Source organism: Panthera uncia, chromosome A2 (assembly GCF_023721935.1).
Source record: "Panthera uncia isolate 11264 chromosome A2, Puncia_PCG_1.0, whole genome shotgun sequence".
Classification (NCBI taxonomy): domain Eukaryota; kingdom Metazoa; phylum Chordata; class Mammalia; order Carnivora; family Felidae; genus Panthera; species Panthera uncia.
The window spans coordinates 4,890,062-4,910,907 of record NC_064816.1 but is presented as its reverse complement, the minus strand read 5'-3'; the positions used below and the strand labels follow the sequence as shown (position 1 = coordinate 4,910,907).

General features: G+C 52.7%; 1 protein-coding gene across 1 annotated transcript; it reads left to right on the top strand.

Moving 5' to 3' along the window:
• Nucleotides 1-12,674: 12,674 nt before the first annotated feature.
• NFILZ (NFIL3 like basic leucine zipper) lies at nucleotides 12,675-14,819 on the top strand. The gene has a single exon (XM_049643118.1). The coding sequence runs from the start codon at nucleotides 12,749-12,751 to the stop codon at nucleotides 13,610-13,612; it is 864 nt and encodes a 287-aa protein (XP_049499075.1). The 5' UTR covers nucleotides 12,675-12,748; the 3' UTR covers nucleotides 13,613-14,819.
• Nucleotides 14,820-20,846: the final 6,027 nt, after the last annotated feature.

Here is a 20,846-nt window from a genome sequence, read left to right as displayed (position 1 = left end):
TCTCTTCTCTTCTCCTCTCTTCTCTTCTCCTCTCTTCTCCTCTTCTCTCTTTTTTTCTTTCAGCTGAAACAGTGGCAGCTGGGTCCAGGTGAAATCTGTCCGGGGAGCTACTGTTAACAGCTATCCCTGGTTCTGATCAGATGGCCCCGGGCCCAGGCCCAGCCAGTCTTTATCAGTCAGGCTAGGATGTGGCCACTTCTCCCGAAGCAGACTTTCTCCACCACACAATGACATTTGAGGCTGGATAATCTTTTGTGCTGGTCACTGTAGGGTGTGAGCAGCATCCTTGGCCTCTACCCACGAGATGCCGGTAGCATTCACCTCCTAGTTGTGACAGCCAAATGTGTCCCCAAACTTTGACAAACGTCCCCTTGGCTTTGGACCACTGCCCTAAAGCTGGAGGAGGGGGTTAGGAGGCTGCTTGGGGGGCTGTGGGGGGCAGGCTGTGTAAAAGAGAAGTCAGGAGCGAGCCTCAGTCTCCTCACCTGTAGAATGGGAGCCTGGGGGGATAGTGGGATTCAGCCCAACACTCATTCATGAGTATTTATCAAGCATCTACTATGTGCCAGGCCCTGGAGTGGGGATATATCTGGGGTAAGAAACAGGACTTGGTCTCATTGGAGAAAGAGAGATGTTATTATTTTTTTTTAACGTTTACGTATTTTTGGGGAGAGAGAAATAGAGAGCGAGTGGGGGGAGGGGCAGAGAGAGAGGGAGACAGAGAATCCCAAGCAGGTTTGGCACAGTGAGCGCAGAGCCCAGTGTGGGGCTTGGACCCACGAACCGTGAGATTGTGACCTGAGCTGACATCAAGAGTCAAACGCTTAACCGACTGAGCCAGCCAGACGCCCCAAGAAAGAGAGATGTTAGTGAATAAGTTACACAAATGAATGTAAAGTTGTTTGGGGGAACCCCAAGCCCCACGTGGGGCTCTGCACTGACCGTGCGGAGCCTGCTTGGGATTCTCTCTTTCCCCCCGCTCTGCCCCTCTACCTCTCTGTCTCTTCCTCGCTTCTCAAAATAAATAAATAAACTTTAAAACTTATTTGGATAATAAATGCTAAGAAGCAGAAACACCTACTGTTTCTCCCTGACTTCTTTCCTGGGAAGTCAGGGAGAGCTTCTCGGAGAAGTTGGCAATCAAAGGATGAGAATGAGGATACTGGGAGAGGGGAGGCGGAACGGTCCAGGCAGCAGGCCTGCAGGTGCAAAGGCCCTGTGGTGAGTCCCAGTGGTTGGAGCATGGAGGGCACCAGCCCCATCCGGACTGTGTGGGAGGCCCCGTTGGTAGGGCAAGGGAGTGTGGTCTTGATCTGCGGAGGATTTTGAGCTGGAAAGTGGCGTAATGTGATTGTGTGGTGAGGAGATCCCTCTGGCAGATAGTGTCTGTAAAGTGCTTAGCACAGGCAGAGCTGGGCACCCAGAAAGGGCTTGGATGAGGCCAGTGGGTGTTTCAGGAACCCAGAGAAGTCACAGGGTCCAGGCCCTGCCCCCTGAAGGCCCCAGGGACACAGCCTGTCTCCGGGAACCATGGGGTGGGGGCAGGGAAAGTGGGATGTTTCTTTGAGTGCAGTTCCGCAGATAGAGGAGGGAGAGCCACCCCTGGGGTGGAGGGCAGGGCTCGCAGAGCCGGAAACTCTCTCAGGGCACCCCTGGGCCCATTTCACAGAAGGGAGCCTGCAGCCCTGGAGCTCCTTGTACACAGAGGGGAGTGGGCCCTGTCATCAGGGGCTAGCATTCTGGTGGCAGACGGACACGGAGCAAGTCAATCGTCACTACTGAAAAAGTAACGGAGTGTGGTAAGCGCCCCGTATAAGCACGAGGCCCGATAAGAAGGAGAGAAGACAGATGGGGTGTGTGGGTGGGTGGTGACTTAGCCTAGGGGTCAGGACAGACCTTGCAGGGGAGGAGAGACCTAAAGATGGTGAGGGAGGTACCATATGTGAGTATCTGGGGGAACAGCATTCTAGGTAGAGGGAACAGCCCGTGCAAAGGCCCTGAGGCAGGACCATGCTTGCAGTGTTGGGAGAGCAGCGAGGAGACCCCGTGTGGCTGGAGCAGAGTGAGTGAGAGCAGCCACAGCCTTGAGACTTGGAGCAGGATTGATGGGATGTGTGGGTAAGGCCTGGTGGGCTTGGATGGTGTCTAGACCCCTGTGTGTGTGTGTGTGGGGGGGGTGGATTTGGGCACACAGGTGCCCAGAAGAGAGACCCTTCTGGCCGGGGGCTGGGTGGGTCCTGGGCTTGGCTGGACACGGGGCACCTCTGGGGTGCTCTCCCTCACCCCTTCCTGGTGACACCACCCCCAGGCTGATTAGGGGGCCTCAAACTTCCACCAGGCAGTGGGGCCCTGGCCTGCCTGGGCCCCAAGGATCTGAAGCATTTTGGGGGTTTGGGCTGGATAGAGCGGGGAGATAGAGCCTGAGGGATCCGTCTGGCCCAGGGCCGAGATGAATTTTGTGCCTCGTCAGTTTTAGGAGGTCAATTTCCACTGAGCTGACAGTTTTAGGAGGTCAATTTCCACTGAGCTGACAGTCATGTGACACTTTCCTGCCATCGGATCAGACCCCCATGAGACCCAGGGACCTCCCTGAAGCTCATAGAGTTGAAGAACAAAACACCTACTATGTTTTGGGACTAAGCACGTAACCAACGTTACTTAACCAACCCGGGCACCAATCTTGTACCCATTTGACAGTGAAGACACTGAGGCTCAGAGAGCAGCTGGCCCTTGTCTAAGGCCACACTGTGTGTCACCAGCACAGGAGGGATGGCAGACACCCTGTCCCCTGGCCCGCCCCCTTCCTGCCTGTCAGTCTGGTCCCCGCTCTGGGACTATAGCGGGGCTTGTGGGTTGGGCACAGAGGTACCAACGGCTTCCGGCCTCTTCCCGGGACTTGGGAGGGGGCTCAGGGGAGGGTAGGGCTCGCCACAATCCCACAGTGCCTTGCATTTTCCCCTTGAAATCTGAGTTCCCGCAGAGGGCTCTCGGTTTTAGAGGTCGGTTTCACTGGGGCTTTTATGAGGCGTGGGTTTGCTCAGAGTGAGAGGGCCCTGGGGCTCCATCGGGCTCCCTGAACCCCGTGAGAGTGTAGCGTCTTGGGACTCTGTGGGCTTTCTGAGGAATGGGCTGGGCTGTATCAGCTCCGTGGGAATAGTCTCTGCGGGTCCAAAGTCCTCCCTGGGCAGTTTTCTGAGTCACAAGAAAGCCCCATGGAACCACTTGGGGAAGAGGGCATCTCCTTCAAGCCCCTCCCCCCCCCAATTCTGGCCAGGTAAGGGTGGGGAAGTCACAAAGAAAGAGAAGTGGTTTCCAACCTCCTGCTTGCACACCTCCTGTGATGGGCAGCTCATCACCTATCGAGGCAGCTTCTTCTGCGTTAGTGAGCTGGACTTCTTAGAAAATTATTTCAGACACTGGCTCCAGCCTGAACCTCTACCCCCCTCCCTCCCACCCCAATCTGTGGTCTTGGCTCAACCTTCTGAGACCACACAGAGCACACCCTCTTCTCCAAATATTTCACTTCTATATTTGTCAAGTACTTGTGAATATCTGCAGATTGGCGTGGTGGTGGTGGGGGGGACACACCCAGGGTCATCACTGTGGTGGTGGTGGAAATCCACAGGACCCTGGGAGCCCAGGAGAGACTCCTTGCCTAGCGGAGAGGGGTCAGTGTGGTGGGCTTGCTGCAGGAGGTAACACGTAAGCTAAGTCCTGAAGGATGAGTCAGATTTGGCTGGGGAAGAGGTGAGAGAAGGTGCAAGATGTTTCGGGCAGAAGGCACAGCGTGCGTGAATGAAAGAACAGCTTTCTGGGAAACAAAAGAGGTTCTAAGTGGCTGGAATGGTGTGTTGGAGGAGGGATGTTGGGGCTGCTAAGGCCAGAATAGAGAGATGCTTGGAGCAGGGATCCAGGTGGGAGAGAAGTGACATCTTTATCCCTCAAACGGGGTAGGAGTCCAACTCTGCTTCAGATTGCTTAGTTGCTCTGCCAGGAAGCAGCTTATACCTTCTCTTTCTAGGTACACAAGTGCCCATCTCACCACATCCTTGCTAGCATTGGGTTTTATCGTTTTTAAATCTTTGCCCATTTCAGCCAGAAAAAAATGGTATCTCATTGTGTAGGTGAAAACGAATGAGTATTTTTCTTGTTAAGGGAAAGGGATGAACAATTTTTCCAGATGTGAATTGACCACACAGATGTCACTTGTTGCCTGTGAGTGTTAAGAAGGCTTATACCCACCGGAGAGTTTGTGGTCATTTTTAGTTCCCCCATAACACGGTGGAAAGGGAAAAATTGTGGGCTGCCTTCTGACCATGTAGGTGGGGGATTTGTAAGTCAGCCTACCCTCTCTCCTTTGATTCATCTTTTTTTATCACCTTTTTTTTTTGTCCTTTCAAGGTTTTAAATTTCTCTCCTATGTTGGTGGCCTAAGTGACTGTAGCTTTGTCCTCATCTGGGGTTTCTTTGGGCTCAAAAAAGAGGGTTGTTGAGCCCCAGAAAGGTGTTCCATGGGAGACCTTGGAACGCCAGATGTCTTGTGCATACAACTTTCTATCCTCAAAAAATCAGCATGTGACAGGACCCGTCAAAGCCATTTTATAGATGAGGAATCTGAGGCTCAGAGATGTGAAGTCCCAGATGTGCCATTTTGGAGGAGAAAGCTGGCCATTTCTCCATGGCCCCACCCGTTTCTCCATACCCATGGTCCCACCCAGACCAGTCAGGGGATGGAAACTCCGTTCTTCATTAGGGGGGAGCTGCGGAGTTCAGCTCAGCAGCAGTATTATGGTACAAGGGAAAAAAGAAAAAAGAAAGTGGGGGAAGGAATCGCAGAACACCCTCAAAAAGAGTTTCCACAAATGGCCCCAGGACTCAGCTGCCGAGTTTGACCTTAGTTCTGATCTTCTAAAATCTGGGTTCTGTGTTCTGGTACCATGTGCCTCTAAAATCCCATGTGACCTTGGTCAGTCCCTTCCCAGTTCTGGGTCTTGTTTTCTCCTTCAATCAGGCAACTCATTTCTGAAGTGTTTTAGCAATTATATTTTTCTTTTTATTTAAAAATTTTTTTCTAAGTTTATTCACTTTTGAGAGAGAGAGAGAGAGGGAGGGAGAGCGAGCAGGGGAGGGGCAGAGAGAGAGAGGGAGACACAGAATCTGAAGCAGGCTCCAGGCTCTGAGCTGTCAGCACAGAGCCCGACACGGGGCTCGAACTCACGAACCACGAGATCATGACCTGAGCCGAAGTCGGATGCTTAACCGACTGAGCCACCCAGGCGTCCCTAGCAACTATATTTTTCATATCAGAGCTCTGATTGGTTCTTTTAAAAAATCAACCTGTTTTGGGGCGCCTGGGTGGCTCAGTCGGTTGAGCCTCCGACTTCAGCTCAGGTCATGATCTCACGGCTCGTGGGTTCAAGCCCCGTGTCGGGCTCTGTGCTGACAGCTCAGAGCCTGGAGCCTGCTTTGGATTCTGTGTCCCTCTCTCACTCTGCCCCTATCCCACTCATGCTCTCTCTCTCTGTCTCTCAAAAATAAATAAAGATAAAAAAAATCAACCTGTTTTTGTTCTATAACCTCCTGTTCTTGTCTAATGGCTATCATTCCATCCTTTGTCTTTCGGAGTTCCTCAATCTATTCATTGCACAACTCCTTTCACATCGCACCAGTCATCTCTATTTCCTCTGATGTAAATTCTTCCAGTGGGAGAGTATGTGAGAACTTCATGAAGTGGTTGTGAATTCATGTCTTCAGGATATTTCTCCTTGCTCAGAGTCTTTTGAGAATGTGCGCTCTTGATCTCCTATATTAGGCAGCCCTGTACGTACAAGGGTGGGCACACCCTTGTCATAGGGCACTTCTTCTTTGGTCTCTCATTCAAGTTAACATTTTCCTGTCATTTCTAAGTGTTGAGGGGAGGAATGGGAAGGTCTCAATGAGTACTTGGTGCGCCATCTTGAAAGGAAGTCCAATTTTGTCATCTGTAAACCGATACAGGGTGTTGAGTGGTCTCTGAGGGTTCTCAGAGGTATTTTCGACACAAATAATCGTGGGAGCAGCGTGGCAGAAACCTAGTGGGAGAGGGTTCTAATACCACCATCACATAAAAAGTGGCTGCGTGGCAGAAACCTAGTGGGAGAGGGTTCTAATACCACCATCACATAAAAAGTTAACTATTATTACGTACTGGCTTTTAACACCAGGATCTCTGGGATTTATTCTTTACATGACCAATGAACTAGGTACTGCTATTATCCTCATTTTGTTTTATTTTTTTTTATGTTTTTATTATTTTTGAGAGAGAGCACGAGCAGAGGCAGAGAGAGAGGGAGACACAGAATCCAAAGCAGACTCCAGGCTCTGAGCTGTCAGCACGGAGCCCGACGTGGGGCTCGAACCCACAAACTGTGAGATCATGACCTGAGCTGAAGTCGGACTCTCAACCTCCTGAGCCCCCCAGGCGCCCCTATTATCCTCATTTTAGCTGAGGCATCGGAAGCTCATAGAGGTGATGTGACTTGCCCAAACATGCTTAGCTAAGAAGGAGGATTTGAACCCAGTTCAAGCGGGTTTAAGTCTTAGCTCTGTCCGTCCTTTGTACATCCTGGTGGCTTGTATGCTCATCTAAGTCCCGCCCCATTGTTAGCTGTGCAGTTTCTGGACCCTTTTTTCCTCTGTGGGTACTGATCTCTACCCGTCAGAGGTGCTGAATGAACTAAAAAATGTGTCCTCAGTGGAAAGAGCGGGAAAGGCCAGGAAGGCTAACCTGCTGTGTTCAGAAGGCGTGGGCCCGGAGGCCATTGCCTGCATTCTGGCCGTGCTGACTCAGGCAGGTCGTCAGTCACCTGACTCCTCAGGGCCTCTTTTCATCCGTCAAGTGAGGGTAATGACCGAACTTTCTTCTTGGAGCTTGGAACGGCGGTAAGTACAAGGTGAGGCGTTCTTTGCGCCTGGCACCTCGTAGGCACTCAGCAAACACGACTGCTTTCCGTGGAAAGCAGACCCAAGGAGGGGCTAGGGGGATGTGAACATCCATCTGTCCAATTCTCAGAGAATCTAGGGGCCAAAGGGAGGAGGGGTGTTTCACCAACAGAGAGAATGAATTCTAAGGGAAAAGGTCTAGTAAAGGTGGGTGTTAGTTCTGTTGCAGGGAAACCCAGATGGTGAGAGCTCACCCAGCCTGACAGCAGCTTAAGTTAACAGTGAATGAGCTCCCCGTCACTCCAGAAAACCAAGCCGGGCTTTGACGGCCACTGTCAGGGAAGCTGTGCAGGCTGATGGGGCTGGGGTGGAACTGGCCTGGGCCGTCTCTGGGGGAGACCCCTTTCCTGTTTCCTTGCTCGCCGCTGCCTCAGGCTGTTGCGCACGAGTGCCCCTGACTCACTGCCTCCCATTAGTGCTTCCCCGGTGACCACAGGAAGGTTCAGCCCAGCCCTCGCTGCGTCTTCTCTAAATAAATTCAGGCAGCTGAGCTATCTGTTGCCCTATCTCCCTTTGGGTTCCTGTGGAGGTGGGGGTCGGTGGTTAGGGGGAGCTCAGGCCAAGCCACAGGGAGGAGGAGGGACTCAGGAAGGGAGCTGCACAGTGGCACTTGCCCTCTCATACCCCACTGGCTGGCTCTGACTGCCAGCCCACGCTGTCTTCTTTCTTGGGCATCTGCTGGTTTTGACTTTTCCTTGGAGGATCCCTGGTCTTCGTCTGCTCCCTTTCCAGCCTGTCTGGCCCCTGCTCCAGTCATCCCTGGGTTTGCCTGCCCCCCACCCCCCCTGCTTCCGTCCTCTCTCCCTGAACCGGGATGGTGCCCACGGGCGGTGGCCCCAGGGCCTTGGGATGTGCTCCATGCTGGCGCATATCAACTCCTGGGCTCCTGTGAGTATCCTTGAAGTTGGAATGGTGCTCAGGACCCCCTCTGAGGCCCCCCCACCCCCTGCCCCGGACAGGGCCAGGTCGGTGGCAGCAGGATGCTCTGGCTGGTGGGACAAAGGACCCTGAGCGAGAGCCTGTCTGGGGGCTCACGTTGGTTGGGTCTCAGATGAGCCGTCTGGGCAGTGGAAGGCCCAGGCCCAGCCCTCTGGGGGGGGGGGGAGAGGATTCACTCAGGCTTACTGTACCCCACTCTCAGGGCCCTGCCCCTGGGGTATTTCTCTGTCTGCTTGCTCACTCATACATTTTCAGGTCACTCATTAACTGGTTCAAATACTCACGCATTCACTGGTTCATTCCAAAACCCATTCGTGCAGCGTCGGCCTCCGTTCGCTCCCCAGCCCCAGGGTGGAGAAGGGGGGGGGACCTGAGCTGCACATGAGCACTGTTTTCAGGGATCATTTTGAGTGCTTTCATAAGTACACCCCAGAGGTTTCTAACCTGAGGGTCAGTGGGGTTTTGAAAAAGACTCCTCTGGGCTGCTGGTGGGTTTGGAGGGACCGGGGTGCAGGCGGGTGTGGACCCAGGGGGGATAGGAGACCCCTGGGCTGCGGCCGGTGCTGCGAGGAGAGCGGAGGGGGTGCGTGCACGTGTGGACAGAGAAGTGGTGGGAGGTGGGGTGAGGGGGCAGGGGTGTCAGCAGTGGCTGTGGGGCTGGGGGTGGTGGTGGTGGCAGTCACCATGCTGGGAGGAAAGGATGGGAGGGAAAATCAGGCCGACTTGTGAAATTGCCGACACCCCCAGGCCAGCCGCGGGAGCTCCTGAGCCTCGGTTTCCTTCTCTGTAAGCAGGACGATGCACTCCTGCCAGAGGGTGTGCTGGTCTCAGACGGCTGAAAGGGGCCAGGGAACGTGGCCTCCTGGACAAGGATGGGATAGGTGGTCTGACCGCCAGGAGCAGACGTGAGGACTAGGCAGGTGCAAACCCAGGGCCCCCCACCCGGGTCCTGTGCAGCAGGGTCCACGGTTTGCAGGCGCTTCTCCAGCCCGTGCGACACGGGCCAGCATGGGCCACCTGCTGCAGCAGGTGGGCCAGGGGCCAGGTGGCCCCAGATGCCTGTGGGGCCTCACAGGAGGTCTTGGGCCTCGGTGCTGGTGTCCCCCTCGTAACCAGTTCTCAGAGGGGGTCCCAGGCAGTGGTACTGGAGTCCCTCTGGTGACTAGGGGTTCTTGCCGACTCAGGTGACGGCAGGGCCCCGCAAAGCCTTTTGTTTCAAGCCCAGCCATGACTGCAGACATAGCAGCCCCTCAGACCTGTAAGCAGAACGGACCCACACATTAGACAGATGGCATTCAAATCCTCATCCTGCCGCTAACTTACTGTGTGACTTGGGCAGATAGCAGACCCTCTCTGGGCCTGTGTTTTCCATTATATCTCACTTACCTTTACCATGTGGCTGGGGGCTTTGTGAAGGCACAGGGCTGTTTGATTTTCCTCTGGTAACCATCTTAGGACCTGGCACAGTGCTGTACGAATGAATGAATGAATGAATGAATGAATTTGCATCCCAAGGTGTTTTGTAAAGTAGATATTTTGTGAGTTTGAGAACCTCTAAATCAAACAAAGTTAAAAAAAAATTTTTTTTTTTTTGCAGGACTTCTCAGAGCCTTTAACAATCTTTTAAATGTTTATCTATTTTGGAGAGAAAGAGAGACAGAGTGTGAGCAGGGGAGGGGCAGAGAGAGAGGGAGACACAGAATCCGAAAGAGGCTCCAGGCTCTGAGCTGTCAGCACAGAGCCCGATGTGGGTCTCAAACTCATGAATCACAAGATCAGGAGCTGAGCTGAAGTTGGACGCTTAACCGATTGAGCCACCCAGGTGCCCCTGAGAATCACTAAGATTCTCAGGTAGGGTGTAGGATATACAGTATTTCTCAAATGTATTGTATTTTTTTCTCTTTTTTTGGGCAGTGCACCCTCGGCACTGGGGTTCCTGACAACATACTTTGGGAAATGTGGACGTAGAATCATGATCAGAGTTTTGAAGAGTGTTTTCTTTTGATCTCAATGATCTTATGCAGCCAAGACACTAAGGCCAAGAGCTGTTAGCACAGAGAAAAAGACTAAATTCAAATAATAACACTGCAGAAGAAAATGGCTTTCCCAATCAAGAAGGCTATTATAGCTTATCTTCAAACTGAATGCTGAGTTTCCTGGTGGCCAAAGCAAAAAGGGAAATGTGGTTGGCTTCATGATTTGGGGCTGGCAGTTCAGCAGGAGGGCCAAATATTTTCTGTGAACAAAGTTCTGTTTTGGTTCACCTGTTCGTTCATTTGTTCATTCATTCATTCATTCATTCATTAATGTTTATTTACCACTTACAGTCTACAAGCACAACATTAGGTACCAGGATTACAATTGTAGACAAAAAAAGTGAATATCCAGTGAATGGATATGTGGATGGCAAGATGGCTGGCGTTCAGTAAAGTTACGTTAGTATTATTAAAAAAATTTTATTATTAAAAAATTAAAAATACACATAAAATAACACTTATTGTTTTAACCACTTAAAAAAAAATTCAGAGACAGAGAAAGAATCCCAAGCAGGCTCCACACTCAGTGCGGAACCCACAGTGGGGCTCGATCCCACGACCCTGGGATCCTGAGCGGAGCCGAAACCCGGAGTCAGACACTCACCTGACTGAGCCGCCCAGGCGCCCCTGTCTTAATCATTTTTAAGTGTATGGTTCAAGAATATTAAATACACTCACAGCGTTGTGCTACCTCCCGCACCACTCATCCCCATACTGTTTTCATCTTGTAAACGAGAAACTGTACTCATGAAAGCATAACTCCCCATTTTCCTCTCCCCTCGGCCCCCGGCACCCACCATTCTGTTTTCTGTCTTTGCAATGTTGACTATTGTAAGCACCTCTTATGAGGGCATCGTAGACCATTTGTCTTTTTGTGACTGGCTTATTTCACTGAGCCTCAAACCTTCAAAGCTCATCCGTGTCGTAGCAGGTGTTAGACTCTCCTCCCTTTTAAAGGCTGAATCACATTCCATTGTATGGATGGACCACATTTTGCTCCTCTGTTCATCCGTTCACGGACACTTGGGCTGTTTCCACTTCTTAGCCATCGTGAATGCTGCTGCTGTGAACATAGGTGAGTGGCCATCTCTTTGAGACCCTGCTTCCAATTCTTCTGGGTGTTGCTGAATCACAGGGTAACTCTATTTTTAATTTTTTGGAGGAAACGCCATACGGTTTTCCACAGCGGCTGCACCGTTTCACATTCCTGCCCACAGTTCGCGAGAGTTGTAATTTCCTTACCTCCTGGTCAACACTTGCCATTTTCTGTTTTGGTTTGTTTTAATGGTAGCCATCCGGGTGGATGTGAGGCGCTATCTCGCTGTGGTGTTGATTTGAGTTTCCTTTAATGATTAGCGCTGTTGAGCCTCTTTTCACGTGCTTGTGGACCAGCAGCGTATCTTCTTCTGAGAAATGTCTGTTCAAGCTCTGTGACCATTTCTGAATTGGGTTATTTTTATTTTTATCTTGTTGTTGTTGCTAAGTTGTAGGAGTTCTCTGTATGTTCTGGGATATTAATCCCTTATCAGATCTATGATTTGCAAATATTTCCTCCCATTCTGTGAGTTATCTTTTTACTTTGCGGGTGGTATCTTTTTTCTTTTTTTTTTTTTTAATTTTTTTTTAACGTTTATTTATTTTTGAGACAGGGAGAGACAGAGCATGAACAGGGGAGGGTGAGAGAGAGAGGGAGACACAGAATCTGAAACAGGCTCCAGGCTCTGAGCTGTCAGCACGGAGCCCGACGCGGGGCTCAAACCCACGAACCATGAGATCATGACCTGAGCCGAAGTCGGACGCTTCACCGACCGAGCCACCCAGGCGCTCCTGCGGGTGGTATCTTTTGATGCACAAAATGTAAACATTTTTATAGAGTCCAATTTTTTTTTCTATTGTTACCTGTAGGTACAATGTTATAAAAAAATGACTCGGTGAATGAATGGACAGGTAGGTGGATGGGTGGGTGTGTGAGTGGCAGATGTGTAGACGATTCTGTAGTCGGATGGGGGATAGATGGAATGTTTGAATGAGCAGAGGGATGGACAAATCAGATGGTGGGTGGGTGGTTGAGGGGATAAACGGATAGATGGTGAGTTGGTTGAGTAGGTGGGTAGAGGGATGGACAAATGGACAGTTGAGTGAGTGCATAGATGAATAGATCATCTTATGAATGTGTGGGTAGGCGGATGGATGGATGGGCAGATGCGAAATTCTGGCCACGTATCGAGGAGGTCTTGGGACATAACCTAGGCACAATTCAGATGACTACTGGCTTATTTTCTGAACCCAGCTTGACTCAGTTTAACTCCATGGACACACATTCTTTCTTTCCAGGTTCAGCCCTCTTTCATTCTCCCTCTGGGTCTCCGAGGATCTTAACCTAGAGCTCAGACCAGACTGAGCTCTAGGCTTATCAGCTGACTTCTCAGAGGTAAGAACCCCGGGGAAAGAGCCTGCATCCTCTAAGGACACGGTCGGTGTCCCACCGGCTCTCCGTGAAGACTGTGGTCTGCTCCTAAGCTTTTCCCAGCCAAGCGGCCTCTCTGGAAGCCTCCCCCACTCCTCTGCCAGACACCCAATGGTCCCACCAGCTCCTCTCCTCTTCCTCTCCATTACATCCCTCTCTGCTTCCGTCCTGGTCACCCCCCACCCTCCCCGCTCCCACTCCACCTGCGCCCTTACCTGTCTGTGATGGTGGGGTCACAGGATAAATTAGAGGGAGGGCCATCCTGGTCAGCCTCCTGCCTCCTGTCCAAGACCCCTCTCTTGTGTTCCAGGTGCCCCAGGCAGCCATGGACGTGGGTCTCTCCAGCCTGCCAGTTGTATCTCAGGGTTGCAGCAAGACCCTGCGGGGAGCACGCGGCAGGGGTCCGGCCATCCGGAGGCAGCGGGAGTTCATGCCGGAAGAGAAGAAGGACACAGTTTACTGGGAGAAGCGGAGGAAGAACAATGAAGCCGCCAAGAGGTCCCGGGAAAAGCGGCGTCTCAATGACGCGGCCCTCGAGGGCAGGCTAGCCGTGCTGCTGGAGGAAAACGCTCTGCTCAGGGCTGAGCTGTGGACACTGAGGCATCGCTTTGGCCTTCTGCCCTCCGTCGCTGGCTCCCGGGCCCTGCCCCTACAGGCCATGCTATGGGAGGCCCCCTGGACTGGGGACCCCTGCTCTAGGGCCGAACCCCTCCCCTCCCTCTCTGGCTCCCGTGGCTGCTTTTTGAGGCCATGCGCCCTGGACACTGGGGTTCCGGGATGCGGGGGCTGTCTGGTGGCTCACAAGTGGACTGGTCTGGCCACCTCCCCCAGGTGCCCCCAGGACCCTGCGCCCCCTGCCCCCAAGAGAATGGACATGGCCTTGCAGGCTGCCCTCCCAGCTGCCTTATTCAGTTGTCACCTCCTGGATGGGCATGGGGGGACCAGACCGGAGGTCAGGCCCTTCTGGAGGCTGTGGTCACCCATGCCCACTGGTTACCAGGCTTCGGGGCCCTCAGATGTGTTGCTCACACCCTCTGCTGACCCGATGGAGCTGCCTCCCGGGGTGACCTATCCTGTCCCAGGGAACGACTCTGAGGGTCAGCCCTCCCTGCCCCACAAACTGCGCATCAAGTCCCAAGCCTTGGGCAGAGTGCCTCCAGGGTGGGCGGATGGCCGGGGCCCCCTCTGAGGGCTCCCCGGGGGCAGGGCTGGCCTGCAAGGGGATTTTGGGACTGAACATGGGTTTGTGCGGGGGAAGATGAGTGGCTTGCCCCTGACTCAGCTCCCAGCACTGGGCGAGGCCACGGAGGGGGTCCACTTCTCAGTGTCCAGGTCTGGAGGAGGGGACAGGGTTTCAACTTGGATCATACGTGGTTCCCATCCTGCCTAAAGTATGTGCTTTGGGTAGTTCCTTTCCCTCCCTCCCTCCCTTCCTCCCTTGCCTTCCCTCCTCCCTCCCTCCTCCCACTCTCCTCCCTCCTTCCTTCCTTCCTTCCTTCCTTCCTCCCTCCCTCCCTCCCTCCCTCCCTCCCTCCCTCCCTCCCTCCTTCCTTCCTTCCTTCCCTTACTCCCTCCCCCCTCCCTGACTTCCATCCACCATTCATTCATTCATTCATTCATTCATTCATTCTCTTACACATTAACTCTCACAATTTCCCCGCCCCCTCACCTGCCCACTCATGATCTTTGAACCCTCCCTCTGTGCTCAGCTTAGTGACCGGTGTGAGGACAGCCTCCCGGCTTTGGGATTCTGATTCCGGAGGTAGTGGTGGGGGTTTGGGGTTGGACATACTGAGGGCCATGCTCAAGAAGGAGGTAATGTCTCAGGATGTCTGAAGCCTTGTGTCTTGGGGGCTTACTTACCAGCTAGTTTGGGAGCCAGACTTACCCAGTTCAGATGGCTTCCCCTTGTGTCTTGGGTCAAGGTCTTGAAACATCGGAACATGTCAGCAATATCGGGGGAAGGGTGGGAGTCCATTTCTTCTCTCTCCCTGGCTGCCCATGGCCGCTGAGCATGCACACTCCCAGCTGGACAGGAGAAGGGACCATTCTGCGGGGAAGGTCTCCCAGGGACCCTGGAGCCCCACAGCTCATGAAACCTTCCTGCCTCAGTTTCTCACTCAGTTGGATAAAAAGCCCCCAACTTCGACTGTGGGGAGAACTGGGTGGGGGGGGGCCCTCCTCCGGGCAGATGCGGTCTCTGAGTCCTGCATGCCCTTGGCTAGCTAGCTCTGGGTCATTGGGCCTCAGGCACCCCACCCCTCTCCCCAGCAGCCTCAGGGGCTGGGCCCTTCTTGGCCACCCTGGGTTTGTCACGGTCACAAATGTGTGCCAGCCGAGAGCACTGCTCCTATACTGGGCAGCGTGGGGGACTCGCCCATCACTGCCCAGCCCCTCTCTACCTGCTGCCTCCTTCGTTCTGCTTCCAGGCCAGGATTGGGCAGGGTCAGCCCACCCCTGCCCTGTGCTCCGCCTTCTAGTGGGAGCAGACAACAAGGGCCCGGCGAGCCTCCCATCCTGCTGGGCACAGCTTGGCCAGCACTGCCCCTCTGAGGAATGTGCTGCTGGCTCAGCCACTGCCCTCGGGCACAGACAGGTGGGAGACACCCAACAATGCCTTTGGTCTTGGCTCAGAGACTCACATCTCCCAAGAGTGTCCTGGGGAGGCAGGAAGGAGGGCTGCCTGGAGGAAGCGGCACCAGCCTGTCTCTCCCCAGCCAGTGCCCACAGCTGGGACGGTGGAGCCTGAGCGTGCACAGGAGCTGACGTCCAACGCAAAGGGACCACACAAGCTGTGGCTAATCCTGCACAAAGGCCTTTAGTGAAACTCTGGTCCTGACTGACCAGAGGGATATTTTAAAAAGCTTAAGGGAGAGGGAAGAAGGAATGGGGGTGGCTGTGTGGCCACTGCTGGGAGATGTAGGTGGCTTGGTGCTTCCTCCTGACAGGGCCACCTGGTTGGTGTCTGAGGTGTCTGGGACCAGCTCGCCCAGGCCCTGTGGACTCAGGGGAGTGGGGGCTGGCCACCCTTGGGTCACTCAGGCCCCCTTTAACCTTCCAGCCCCAGCTGGAAAAGCCCAGAGAAGAATCTTCCTAAAGCAATTCATAGAATTGCCCTATCAGGAGGGACCCCTGGAGTCTCTTGATGGCTGCTCATCCAGTGTCTATTTGAATACCTCCGGGGATGGAGAACTCACTTCCTCTAAAGCTCATCCCTACTTCTCTAGAGTCAAAACCTGCTTCTTGCACACCTTCGACCTCTGACCTTGCTCTTACCCCTGGGGGAGCTGCTCCGAAGCCCCTCCCGCCCTCCTGCTTCCCTCCCTCGGCTTGGAGGTAGCTGGCAGTAGAAGATAGCTTGAGAAGAGTACATCTCACTTACCGTGTGCCTAGCACTTTATAGGGCGCACGTGTTCAACAAATGTTAACTCCCCTCCCTTCCTTTCTTTTTCAGAAAGCTCTCATGTTCCCAGCCCCAGAGTAGTGCTTTCCTCAGGGAAAATGTCCTCTTGGTCTTTAAAATTCCTTCCCTTTGTCCTGGTCTGCCCCTCCCTCCCCCGCCTTTTTTTTTTTTTTTTTTTTTTTGCCAATGCTATTTATATATGATGACTCTTGGAACTATGAATCATTTCTTCATCAAATACATATTTTTTTCCAAGAAATATATTTTTGAGCTCCCACTATGTGTCCAGTAGGAACCGGAGGAGAGAAATGGTGCTCCAGACTGAAGAGTTTGCCAGGGGAACCTTGCACAAACATCTAGAACATTCACCCGAGTCATGTCGATGACGCTCCTGTGCTGGGCTCTGGGACCACAGGTGTGGCCTCTGCCCTCTACGAGCCGATGGGCAGCTGGCAGACTTCCATGGGGCTCCAGGGAGCTGCGGCTACAAGAACTTTAGTGCCACCTCCCCCCTGGGGTCTCCATGGGCCCCTCGGGTTATGTCTGTCACGCTCAAGGGTAACTTGGGGGCCAAAGTTTAGGGCACAACTGTATGTTGTGTTTCCTCTTCTGCCCATCCTTGGAGGCTAGTGAGATCTACGAATGCTTGAGATTCCCTTCCTGCTTCAGGTATGTCTGACCCACGGCGAGTGTGTGCAATATCCACGGAATGAGTTTCTGCCCGCTTGGTTGGTGATTCCCCGGGGGGCGGGGGAGGGGGTGGGGAGGGAAGAGATAAAAGGAGTTGAAGATGCTGATGAGGCCATGTTTCTCTATCTTGTCTATTAAGGATTCACAGACACATCCTGGCTGAACTCTGTGTTGCCTGGATCCTGGATACTCAAATTGTGGTCCAGGGACCAGCAGCCCAGCATCACCTGGGAGCCCTCTGGAAATGCAGACTCTCAGGCACCTCCCAGAACTGCCGAATCAGAACCTGCATTTTCATGAGATTCCCGAGGAGACTCACGCACACATGAGAGTTTGAGAAACACTGGTTCAGAGCAGAGGTTGGCAGATTTTCTTTACGGGACTGGAGAGTAAATGCTTTTGGCTTTGTGAGTCAACAGCCACTTCATTGCTGTGTCTACTATGCTCTTTGTAGCGGGAAAGCAGCCACAGACAATATGTAAAAGAGTGGGTGTAGCTGTGTTCTAATAAAACTTTATTTCCCCAAACAGATGTGGTCAGATTTGGCCTGTTGGCTATACTTTGCTGATGGCGTATCCCCAGGAGTAGAACCTAGGATCTTAGGGGTGCTTGTCTTCAACCTTGATATTGCCAGAGTGTTCTGCAGAGTGGCATTGCCCATTTGCAATCCCTTGCATGTAAATGAGCTTTGTTTTCTGCCAACCCTTGGTTTTTGATGGGCTGTTTGATTTTTGCCTATGGGGGGGCACATAAAATGGTTTAACCTGTGTTCCTCTGTTAAACATCTTTGCCAAAATTGGTTGGCCTCTTGGATTTCCTCTTCTATGAATTGCCTGTTCTGTCGGGATAGTTACCTTTTCTTGTTGATTTCTCAGAGCTCTTTATATATTCCAGATATGCTTCTGTTGTCACATATGAACATCACAGACTTTTCATCTGACTTGCCTTTTCATCTTATTCCTGGTGTGTTTTATTTCAGCAAAAGTTGGAAAATGGGATGTAGGCAAATTTATCCATCTTTTTTTCTGGTTTGTACATTTTTGTCTTGTTTATGGATCCTTTCATCTCTCAAGGTCATAGAGATAGTCTCTTAAGTGTTCCTGTAAATGTTTCCAAGTTTTACATTTCACATGCATTTAGCCCAGCCTCTTTCTGTCTCTCTCATTCTGTTGCATGAAGTGCCATTATTCAAACTTCCTTGATCAGAAGAATCACCTAGAGGTGCTCGTTTAGGTTATAGACCTCTTGAATCAGACTTTCCAAGAGACAGGCTTTGGGATCTGTACTTTTTACTAGCATTGAGGTGATTCTTCTAATAGGGAAATGATGGTGCAGTGGTGAGCCAATGGGTTTGGGAGCTGGGCAGCACCCCATCCTGGCTGGGTGGTCTCATACATAGCACGGGGCCTCCCTTGCTTACCAGTAAACAGGGATTCCAAAGGCTTCTTGTGAAATTAAGTGAGAGGCAGTCCGTATATGGCTTGGCACAGGGCTTTCCCCTGGGAACTGGATTGTTTATCCCCATGGAGACTCTAACTAATCCCATTTCTGGTTTTGTTTTGGTCACCAGGGGTTTCGGGGCTAAGCTTATGGCTCAACCAGAACAACCATTCATTCATTCATTCATTCATTCATCTGAAAGATTAGTTTACTCACGTAGCAAATATTTATTGATCATCTACCATGTTCAAGGTGCAGGAAAGAGCAGTAAACAGAATAGATGTGGTTTCTGCCTCCGTGGTGCTGGCAGCCTAGTTGGGGAGACAAATAAACAAGAAAAGTAGGATCCATGCTGGTAAGTGTCATGGAGAAAAAAGAGGCGGGATGGGGGAGCTTGGGAGAGGTGGCAGGTGGATGTGTTACAATAATTGAAACAGGGAGGTGGGGGTCCCTTTTCTCGCTGAGAAGGTGATATTTGAGCAGAGGCTTGATGGACCCGTGTATGTATTGGAGGAAGATCACTGCCCAGGCAAGAGAGAGCGGTCCATGATAAGGCCCTGGGGCAGGGCTGTGCCTTGTGAGAAACAGGGAGGAGGCCCGTGGGGGTGAGGCAAGAGTGAGCGAGGGGGAGAGAGGGAGGAGGTGAGGACAGGGAGGTGATGGGGAAGGTCATGCAGAAGCTGTGGGTCGTGGCTTTTTCTGTAAGTGAGATGGGGGTGCCGGGGAGTTTCTGAGTGTTTCTGCTGTAACTGTCCCTCCTCCCCCCTCCCTTCCATCCTGTGGTGTGTGAAGCTGAGTGAAAATAAATAAACCCACCACATCGGTGCAGGGGAACTGGCTCAGTGTCTGAGAAAGGGGGTGACTGACCACATTGTCAGTGTGGCTCATCTCCCCACAGGCAGTCACGTGCTGCCTCCCCTCGGAACCAAGGTGTCCCTTGCATCCCTGTTTCTGAGTCTTTCTGAGATCTGAGGGGTGGGCAGGAGGGCTGCTCCATGGGTGTGTGTGTGTGGGGGGGGGTTCATGCCGCCTTCCACTAAAAACCACTTGAGACAAACATGTGGGGACGGGCTCTCAGGCGTGTATGGGGGTACCGGAAAGCCCAAGGTCCGCTGAGGTGGGGGAGGTCAGTGAGGAGGGGACCAGGGACAGCTGAGGTTGAGAGAGGTGCTCAGGTAATCCAGAAGAGCTGGGAATCATCTGGAGATAGGTGGCTCTGGCTGGCGACAGTGGGGAGGACAGCCCTGCAAGGCCAGGAGGTGTGAATGCCCCATAATTACCATGATCCCAGGGGTCTGTCGCCCAGGACAAATGGGCTTGTTTTCTGGCCGCCTGGCTTGAGCCAGTGCCTTGAATTTTGTCTCACTTGCTCTTTGCGAAAGACTTCGTTATTATTATCCTCATTGACAGATGGGGAGACCGAGGCTTAGAGAGGTACGCGACTTGCCTCGTGTCCTGCCCCGCCTCACTGTGCCCGCATCACGGCCAGCTTTCTCTCCCAAGATCTCTGCCTCAGATCTTGGTATTTGCTCTTCCCTCTGCTGCAATGCTTTTCCCCGCATTGAGTAAGTGTGACTCTCTTTTTCCTTCTTCAGGTCTTGGCTCAAACGCTACTGTCCCAGCAAAGGCTTTCCCCGAACACCCACTCTAACACACCTCTGATGATTCGCATTGACCCCTACACATAGTAGGTGCTCAATGTATATTTGTTGAGTGAGCAAACCTAGCGGAAAGGAACAGTTGATTCTCCCGGGGACAGCTTGGACTGCCGTGAAATCCTGCGTCACCAGGTTTGATGGTCTGTCCCTGCCTGGAGGACAAAGGCACGGCCTCTCTGTTGTGTTCAGTACCGTGCCCTTGGTGTTTGGGATGGTTTGTGGGGCCTGTCACACAGTAGGTGGATGATAAGTACTCTCCAATTGAATCGAGGCTTGACAAGGAAGCAGGACGATGTTACATGGGCGGTTCGTCCATTCATTCATTCACTCATTCATTCATTTATTCGTTCATTCGTTCGCAACTTTCCAGAGAGAATGAAGCGAATCCCTCCCTACCTGTTGGCCCCTGCCCTTTCAGGAAGGAGCTGGACAGACTCTGGGTGAACGGGTAGACGGACAGGTTATGTCAGATGATGCTGAGGGCGGTGAGCTGATGAGCAGGACGTGGGGGCAGACAGGGACCGGGGGGCAGTGGTGGTGGTCGGGGAAGCTCCCCTCGGAGGACCTCTGGACTGAGTCCCGGCAAACATGCGTGAAAAGAAAAACATGGGCCCCCAAAGGCCATGTGTTGTGTGATCCCCTTTACAGGAAATTTCCAGAATATGCAAATCCCTAGAAACGGAGCAGTTGGTGGCTGAGGGGGCTGGGAGTGGGGAGCTGGAAGGGGCTGTGTACTTGGTATGACGTTTCCTCTGGGGAGGATGAGTGTCAGGTGACTGCCCAGCCCTCTAAAGGTGCCGGACGCTGCTGAATTGTTTGCTGTAGAATGGTGAACTTTTTAAAAATAATTTTTTTAAGATTTTGCTTTTTTTAAGTCTTCCCTACACCCGACGCGGGGCTCGAGCTTACAGCCCCGAGATCAAGAGTTGCACGCAGCTCTGATGGAGCCGGCCAGGCGCCCCTAAAACGGTGAATTTTATGTTGTGAGACTATCACCTCAACTTAAAGCAATGCCAGTGACCTGCCATGCCCGAGGACAGAGGACACACGGGCCTCTGGGAAGCGGGAAGGAGAGAGAGACCAGGGACCTGTGCAGCACGTATAGGGGGTGCAGGAGGAGACGCCCCCGACGGACCCCCGATGGACCCCAGCCTGGACACCCGGCCCTCAGGGGGCTGGGGGGAGGCAATCCCGCCCCCTGGCTTTGTGGGGTGCCTGGGTGGCCGGGCGAC

What these genes read in the sequence shown, in the direction of transcription:
- NFILZ (XM_049643118.1), top strand. Translation starts at nt 12,749, where the DNA reads ATGGACGTGGGTCTCTCCAGCCTGCCAGTTGTATCTCAGGGTTGCAGC.